General features: G+C 46.8%; 1 protein-coding gene across 1 annotated transcript; it reads right to left on the bottom strand.

Moving 5' to 3' along the window:
* Window positions 1-1,001: 1,001 nt before the first annotated feature.
* PPDPF (pancreatic progenitor cell differentiation and proliferation factor) lies at window positions 1,002-5,725 on the bottom strand. Its single transcript, XM_060230669.1, has 4 exons — window positions 5,593-5,725; window positions 3,424-3,501; window positions 2,411-2,507; window positions 1,002-1,422 (listed from the first exon to the last, which is right to left on the bottom strand). Exons 1-4 carry the CDS (start codon window positions 5,645-5,647, stop codon window positions 1,308-1,310), a joined length of 345 nt encoding a protein of 114 aa, XP_060086652.1. The 5' UTR covers window positions 5,648-5,725; the 3' UTR covers window positions 1,002-1,307.
* Between the last annotated feature and the right edge of the window lie 3,102 nt (window positions 5,726-8,827).

Raw genomic sequence — 8,827 nt, 5'->3', positions numbered from 1 at the left:
TGACAAGCATTGGAGGGGAGGGGGGCCTATTTCCTAGTTTTGGAGGGCCTTGGGCACTGCCTAGAACAGGGGACCCCAATCTTTTTGAGCCAGTGGGCACCTTTGAAACTCTGATACAGTGTGGTGGGCACAGCCACAAAACGGCTACCACAGGAAATGGCGCCAGCTACAACAAAATGGCTGCCGCAGCTTGCCTTCAGACCCACAGTAAAGATTCTTGTCATGATGGCAACTATTGCCAAAGCAACATTAAAAAAAAACTGCACAGCCAATCAGAAGTCTCGCTGGAGAAAAATCCCAACTGGCCCTGCTCCATCAGGTCTTTTGTGCCTCATTATATCTAGCCTCCCCTGCTCTAACCAGCCCCTTCAACCAGCCTATGCTATCTGCTGAACTAATTTGTATCACAAGCTGGGTCTAATAGTTACCTCAATGGCCCTCCTGAGTTACACTGTTATATCCCTGAGCAAAGCTTTTTTTGTAGCACAAACTCCTTTGCATATTAGGCCACACACCCGCAATGTAGCCAATCCTCCTGGACCTTACAGTATGCCCTGTACTAAGCCTGTAAGCTCTTGGAGGACTGGCTATATCAGGGAGGTGTGGCCTAATATGCAAAGAAGTTCCTGCTACAAGAAAAGCCATGTCCCTGAGGTTTAGACAATACCATCTCACCATCATGTAGGTTTAGTGGTTTTAGATCCAAACTTAAAATTATATTAACCGTTTTAATGTGTGTATTGGTGCGCCATACCCTACCCTGAGCCCACTTGCAGGAAATGGTGGGATAAAAATCCCATAAAAACACTCAGCGGGCTCCAAGAAAGGTGCTGGTTGCCATGACACCCACGGGCACCATGTTGGAAACCCCTGGTTTAGAAACGTGACCCAGGAGCCACTGCAAAGCACAGGCCATTGCTGCCTTTTGTGGTTTCAGAAGTTACCAACACATTCCTGCCACGTGTTAGGATTTCAGAAAAAGCTGAATCAGACACCAGCCATTTAAAAGGCTGCTCAGGCTTTATTTAAGTTTCCATTAGGCAAGTAAAAAGTAAACAAAGTTATTAAAGGCTTCATGGGAAGCAAATAAAGACGTAGCTGCATTGACCAAAAAAGAGTAGAAAAGGATGATGTAAGAAGGTAATTCTTCCCCTCCCCCCCAAGTTGCCATTTTTGTTTGTATAAAAACCTACGTCTAGTCAGCCGAAGCAGCCTGCCTACTCTAAGGGGAGGGGGGGAGTGGAAAATGGGCTCTGTCTCCTAGCGTTCAAGTCAGAAACGTCTGCCAGAGGGAGGCCTCAGCCGCCTCACGCCGAGGGTCCGGAGTTCGGCTTGCTGGGCTCGCTGGCATGGCGCTTCCTCATCACTTCCTGAGCCAGGCCACATGTGATCACGCCGTCTGCCACCCGGAAAGTTCCTGAGCTGGGGAAGCAAAAGATGAGCAATGGTTAGGAAAAGGAGGAAGGTTATTTGGGAACAGTTAGAACATCAGAAGAGCCCTTCTGGAGCTGACCAGTGGTACCATCTAGACTAGCATCCTGTCTCACACGGTGGCAAACCACTTCCTCTGGAGGACTGAGAACAGGGCACAAAGGCTGAGGCCTTCATAAGAACATACGAAGAGCCCTGCTGGATCAGACCAGTGGTCCATCTAGATCAGCACTCTGTTTCACATTGTGACCAGTTCTTCTGAAGGGCCAACAAGAGGGCAGAGAAGTCAATGCTTTCCCCTGATGTTTCCTCCTGGCACTGAGATTTAGCAGCTGACTACCTCTGAATATGGAGTTCTATTCAGTATCCTGTTACCAATCACAATTCACACCCTAGGAACACTTCATGAAACTTCCACTGAATCAAATCCCTTTCAATTCAAATGGGCATCTTGACTAAGTCCATCCAGCTTACAAAAGCTAGTTCTGTTTCCTGCAGTATAGATTCTCTTATTTTATTTATTGCCTTACAAAATTATTTATCAAAAAAATTTCATCCCACCTTTCTGCCCTCACAAGGGCCACCAAGGAGACTAAAAAATTTAACATTTAAGATCACACATAAACCATTAAAACCAGCTGGAAAAATACCCCAACACCCATTAAACCTATTAAAACCAGAGCTAAAATATACAAAAGCATTCAAAAAGTAACACTTGGGCAGGAAGGATTGACTCAGTGAAAGAAATCACAGCCCTCAGTTTGCAAGAAAATGGATGCTAACAACAGGACGTTTCGGAGAACATTCATAGGGCTGCCGTAAGTACCAATTTAACACACAAAGGAAGAAGAGATCAATGAGGCAACCCCAGAAATCAAAATAAGTCTTCAACCTGTGGTGGAAGATGGCAACAGAATGGGACAGACAATCCTCTCTAGGAAGAGAGTTCAGATTTTTGGGACTGCAGAAGGCCACTTACTTCTCTGGGGATTCTGACACTGTTGTCATGACCGGATGAGTCGTCTTTCCAAAGAAGAAGCTGGCCCACCAGTGCCCTGGGTCAGATTTAGGGAGACCTAGAAAGAGACAGATGCACGTCAAATCCACAACAGGAAGATTTCTCAAAATGGTGCCCCAGAAAGTGTGTGAGCCTTCTCTTTGAGAAGATCCGCTCCCCACCAGAAGCTTACAATGAAGAGAGAGTTTAGGATTGCAGCATACAGTTCTTGGGACACGGTCATAAAGCTCATTTTAACACGATAGGACTAGCCTCGAATTGTGGGGGGCAAGAGAGATAACTCCCAAAATTTTGTTGGTCTCTAAGGTACTACTGACAGAGCCACGTGGCGTAGGGTGGTAAAGCTGCAGTACTGCAGTCGGAGCCCTCTGTTCACAACCTGAGTTCGATCCCAGCGGAAGCTGGTTCAGGTAGCTGGCTCAAGGTTGACGCAGCCTTCCATCCTTCCGAGGTCGGTAAAATGAGTACCCAGCTTGCTGAGGGGAAAGTGTAGATGACTGGGGAAGGCAATGGCAAACCACCCCGTAAAAAGTCTGCCGTGAAAACGTTGTGAAAGCAACATCACCCCAGAGTCGGAAACAACTGGTGCTTGCACAGGGGACTACCTTTACCTTTAAGGTACTACTGCACTCAGAACTAGTTTGTTTTCAGTTTGTGAACCAGATGTGATGTTTGCTCTGTATACCATTTCTGATTATGTGTTGCTGCATTTCAAGAAATTTTTTTTTAAATGCATAAAAAAAATTAGCAAATCCAACTGTGGGCCAAAGGGTTGAATTCCGTCTCCATATAGTTTCAGTCCAAGTGTAAGCAATGCATCTGGGCAGTTCATTTTTACCAGTGATCCATGGTCCGTGTCACACCCAAAAGCCCTTTGTAGACCCCTAGACCCTTTCCAGAGATGGCCCAACTGGACAACAGCAAGCAAGGTCCCTTTGGCTCCCATTTCCTTAAAAGGGAGCCGGGATACTTACCCGGATGGTGAGGGATCACTTCCCCAGAGTACTCAGAACTTCCGCAGGAGCTGTTGCTGGAAGTGGAACCCAGACGCCCTGCAAAACAGATTAGGTCCTGCTTTAGACCAACCAAATATTTGACCCTCTTGCTCAGATTACGGGCAGGCAGCATTAGCATGGGATGGAGCCTGAGAGTTCCTTCCAATACTCCCAAACGATGCTTGCTCCCAGTCAAAGAGCATCCATCTTATTGGTTAACTTCAAGGGGATAAAGGAGAAAGATCCAACTGATAGAACAGCCTGATCTTTCCCCCGCCTAAAAAACTGTTGTCAGATTTTGATGGAAAGGCTCTTCTCCACCCCCCAACTAGATCAGTGGTCCCGTTGCTGGCTAAACACTTTTAGAAAGTGGGCAGATCTTGTATCCAAGTGTTCCCTCTAAGCTGAGTTAGTGTGAGTTAGCTCATGTTTTTTAGCCTCTGGCTCACACATTTTTGTCTCAGCTCAGGAAAAATGCCCCCAGAGCAAAGTAATTTATGCCGTAGCTCACAAAGTAGAATTCTTGTTCACAAGACTCCACAGCTTAGATGGAGCTCTGGACATCAACCACTCACTTTGGACTCCAAGTTCAAACCACAGCTTCAGAAAGCCTTCTTGTGAAGGAAGGAAAGATGGAGACTCCATTCTAACTGCCCCAGTAACCCCATGGAGCACCGGACAAGTAACAACCTTCCGCTGCCAATGGATGTGTGTGAAAAGGGGGTGCGCATTTTGGTGTCCATGTTATGTTTTAAGGAAACAATGAATTGTGCACACTTTTTGCAATAAGCCCAGCAGCTGCTCTCCAGCACAATAGCTATTCTCAGACCCGGGGTGGGAATGTCAGCCTCCCCTTACTTCGCTGGCAGCACCAGTTGCTTGTCACACTTGAAATGAAAACTGGCCGAGAGCCCAGAGTAAGACAAGCAAAATCCTGCAAGCTAGCATTTGCCTGGTGTCTAAAAACAGCCTTTGTTTTGCCAAATCAGTGGATCTGGCCTTTTAAGGGTCTGATCTAAAGCAACGCCTTTGCTCTCTTCCCATATGGCCTCCTGTACGCTTAGGGAGAGATTTAACCTAATACAGGGACTTAACAAGAGGAGACGATCCAGCACCCTGCTCTGGGAATCTTTCCTTGCAAAATTCAGATATGGGTTTCCACAATGCTAAGCTCTCGTCCGATGGAGACCCCAAATCCCCCCCCCCCTTAAAATGGCATTCCAGGGAGCATTTTGGGTCATAGACAGAAGTGAAAAAATTAATCATTCCATCTACAGAAATACTTCAGCAGATCCAAGCTATGGTTCTATTCTGCACATGTGGAAATGATGTTCCTTTATGAGAATCCACTTAGACTAAGGGTGTCAAACATGCAGCCTAGGGGCCAAATCAGGCCCCCATTCAACTGGCTGCTGTCTGCTTCCTTCTGCATCACAGCTTGCTTTGCCAGGCTTGCTCAATCGCACAGGAGCTACAGAGCAAAGCCTCTCTTTTCTCCATTGGTTGAGGCTCCTCCCTTGGGGAGGAAGGGGGGGGAGGGAAAGCTTGCTTTGCCAGGCTCTCTCAATTGCACAGCAGAGCTACTGAGCCAAGCCTCCCTTCCCTTCTATTGGCTGAGGTTCCTCCCTCTCCTGGTTCCCTGGGAAGGAAGGAAAGAGCCAGAGCTTCCTTTGCCTAGTTCCCTGGATCCCATGGGAGACACACAAAAAAAGCACCTTTAAGAACACCAAGTGCTAATGTTTGAAGCATGTTTTATTTATGTTTCTTTAAAAACATATTTAATTGTGTTGTCTGTATCCTTTATAAAGTTTCTCTCTCTGCTACCTGGCATTACGTTTTATGACACACATGGCCCAGCCTGACAAGGTCCCATTTACACCCCTGTGTAAACCACTGGCATTTCTATTAACATTCCTCAAAACTCAAGGCTGAGCCGCTGGACATAGGAAGCTGCCTTCCGCAGAATTATCCACCTGTCTATTCAGCCCAGTATCGGTCAACTGGCAGCACCTCCAAAGGCATTTCTGAGCTACCTTGCCCAAGGTCCTGGAAGCGGAGACAAAAGCCAGGAACTTCTGCCTCCAAAACAGGTACTCTTCCACCAAGCCTACACTGCCACCCTCCCCCCCCCCATTCTCCCCTTCTTACTTCGGTAGTAGTCATGGGTTGCCACAAGGGAGCCGCTTGACGGGATTGCTGCCATGTTTCTTGATCTTTGTTCTTGTGCTGTTGTAAACCCTGAAACACAAAACAAGAGCCTGTTGTCAGAATACACATACACGCATAAGAGAACACATACCTTTAAGGACCGTTACTCATAAAATACATCTGCTACCTGGTATTTCAGAAGGAGCCAAAGGGTACATTGCGTGTCATAAGAATGTAAGAGAAGTCATACTGGATCAGGCCAGTGGCCCATCCAGTCCATCACTGTGTCACACAGTGGCCAAAACCCAACAGCAATCAAGAGGTCCACCAGCAGGGCCAGAACTCCAGAATCGCTCCCACTCTCTCCTCCCCAAGAATACACAGCATCACTGCCCCAGACATAAGTACATAAGAGAAGCTACACTGGATCAAGCCAATGGCCCATCCAGTCATGGAAGCATAGAGCTGGAAGGGACCTCCAGGGTCATCTAGTCCAACCCCCTGCACAATACAGGAAACTCACAACTACCTCCCCCTAAATTCACAGGATCTTCACTGCTGTCAGATGGCCATCTAGCCTCTGTTTAAGAATCTCAAAGAAAGGAGAGCCCACCACCTCCCAAGGAACAGCACTCTGTGTCCCAGTGGACAAAACCAAGGTGCCGTCAGGAGGTCCACCAGCAGGACCAAAATTCCAGAAGTCCTCCCATTCTTGCCCCCCAAGAACCAAGAATACATAGCATCACTGCCCCAGACATAAGGACATCAGAAAAGCCATGTTGGATCAGGACAATGGTCCACCCCATGCAACACTGTCACACAGTGGCCAAAACCCAGGTGCCATTGAGAGGTCAAAAGCAGGGCCGGAACTCCAAATGCCCTCCCACTGTCCCCTCCCCCCAACATCAACTACAGAGCATCACTGCCCCAGACATAAGAACATCAGAAAAGCCATGTTGGGTCAGGCCAATGGCCCGTCCAGTCCAACACTCTGTCACACACTCGCTAAAAACCAGGTGCCTGTCACCTGTACCCAAGAAAGCCAAACAGCAAAGCAACCTTTATCATGTATCCATTACCCAATATTTCCAACTTGCTGCACAGGTAGAATAAAAAAGGCTGCCTCAGCAGGAACCAGAGTGCCGCAGTCTGATTCACTGTGGCCAGCTGCTCCTGACCTACTTTCTTGCATGGTCAAATGCACCCTACAGCAAGTTTACTTGATACCAGCAGATTATAGGTTGCCAGCTCTGGGTTGGGAAATAACTGGGGATTTTAGGTGTGGAGTCTGAGAATGGTGGGTTTGGGGAGGGGAGGGAACTCAGCAGAGGACAATGCCACAGCAAGCATTTTCCCCAGGGGAACCGATCTTTGTTATAATTCCAGTTCTCCTGGCCCCACCTGGAGGATGGCAACCCCATGACCAGTTATGTCCACCAGTAACTCAAGGCAGGTTACACAGGAATCAGAATTAACAGGATGGAGCGTTTTAAAAATGCGACAGGATTAAGATTGTGGCAACCTGGAAACAGCCAGAAATCTGTGAACGGAACTGAAGCAAAGCTTTAAATATTACCATGACTTGGAAAATGATGCAAAAATTATACAGTCTAACCACAACTGCCTAACTGCAACAGGGAGTATGCGCTATACACAGGAATCCCTAAACCTTTTCCCAAGTAAATAGTTAAGTTAAACAAAATTAGTTTCTCAGGATTTCTCCTTTCGTGCTATTTTAATAGCGCTGTGCAGTACTGAAGCAGTATGTTCTCCAAGCAGAGACATATGCCAGGGATAATAGAAAAGTGAATCATCTATACTGTATTCAGCTTGTGTTGGTAAACCCTCCAACACAGATTGGCTTGGAATGTTCAGCTGCTCACGGAAGAAAGCCATTTGCAATACAGCTTCTGTGAGTCAAGAGAACATTGCCAGTCAAGGCTGGGATTAAAGTGTCAAATAAACAGGAGAAAAGCTACAAAATATATCGGAATGCACTATCTTCACTAATCAGAGGTCCTAGTCCAATCTGTATGCAGGTTTATGTCACCTTAATCCTCCAGCTCATTCAAGAACACAAACTTTAACTCCCCGATGCCTCAGGACAGCTGGCAGAGGAAGAAAAAGGGCAGAATACATCAATGCGATATCTAAACTGAAGCCTCTTTAGCAATGCAGCTTTCTAGTGTACATTCAATGAACAGAAGAGATCTGTTCATGTACAAACATGCACAAGACTTCATGCAGCTGAGCATTAAAAACATGTGCCTCACACTGGAATTGTTGTTCCTGCTTCTTTAAAAGTGTGTCTAGGAGGAGGTCTTTTGCTCTTTTTATGCAGCATTCAAAGCAAGATGTAAGAGGAGGGGTCGTGGCTCAGTGGCAGAGCATCTGCTTGGCATGTAGAAGGTCCCAGGATCAATCCCCGGCATTTCCAGTTAAAAAGACCAGGTGGTAGGGGATGTGGAAAAACACAGCCTGAGAATCTGGAGAGCTGTGCGGAGGGGTCACGCCTCAGTGGAAGAGCATCTGCTTGGCATGCAGAAAGCCTCAGGTTCAATCCCTGGCATCTCTAGTTTAAAGAATCTGGCATTAGGTGAAAAGACGTCTGCCTGAGACCTTGGAAAGCTGGTGCCAGTCTAAGTAGACAATACTGACATTTGAAATCTTCAGTATAAGACCGCTTCAAGTGTTCAATAGAGCATTAAAACTACCCCATAAAGGAAGTCTGAACATCAGTAATACTAGCTGTGTGTTCGGGGGGGGGTGTGTGTGTGTGTGTGTGACATTGTATCGTGCCTAGAATTCCTAGCACTTGCCACATGGGTAGAAGAAAAAGACTGCAGATTTATACTCCAGCTCATGGATGTAGATGTGCTCTTCTATGTTCTTGAAAAAGGTTTGAACCACTCATTCAGTTCAAGATATGAATAGAAGAAATTAGGTTTATATCCTGCCCTATACTCTGAATCTCAGAGTGGTCACAATCTCCTTTACCTTCCCCCCCACCACAACAAGACACCCTGTGAGGTAGGTGGTGCTGAGGGAGCTCTTACAGCAGCTGCCATTTCAAGGACAACTCCTACAAGAGCTATGGCTGGCCCAAGGCCATTCCAGCAGCTGCAAGTGGAGGAGTGGGGAATCAAACCCTTCTCCCTGATAAGAGTTCACGCACTTCACCACTACACCAAACTGAGTCACAAGCCACGCAGAGAGTTCCAAATAAGCCCTTTTC

Source organism: Heteronotia binoei, chromosome 2, assembly GCF_032191835.1.
Source record: "Heteronotia binoei isolate CCM8104 ecotype False Entrance Well chromosome 2, APGP_CSIRO_Hbin_v1, whole genome shotgun sequence".
NCBI lineage: Eukaryota > Metazoa > Chordata > Lepidosauria > Squamata > Gekkonidae > Heteronotia > Heteronotia binoei.
This window is presented reverse-complemented; position numbering and strand designations above follow the sequence as displayed.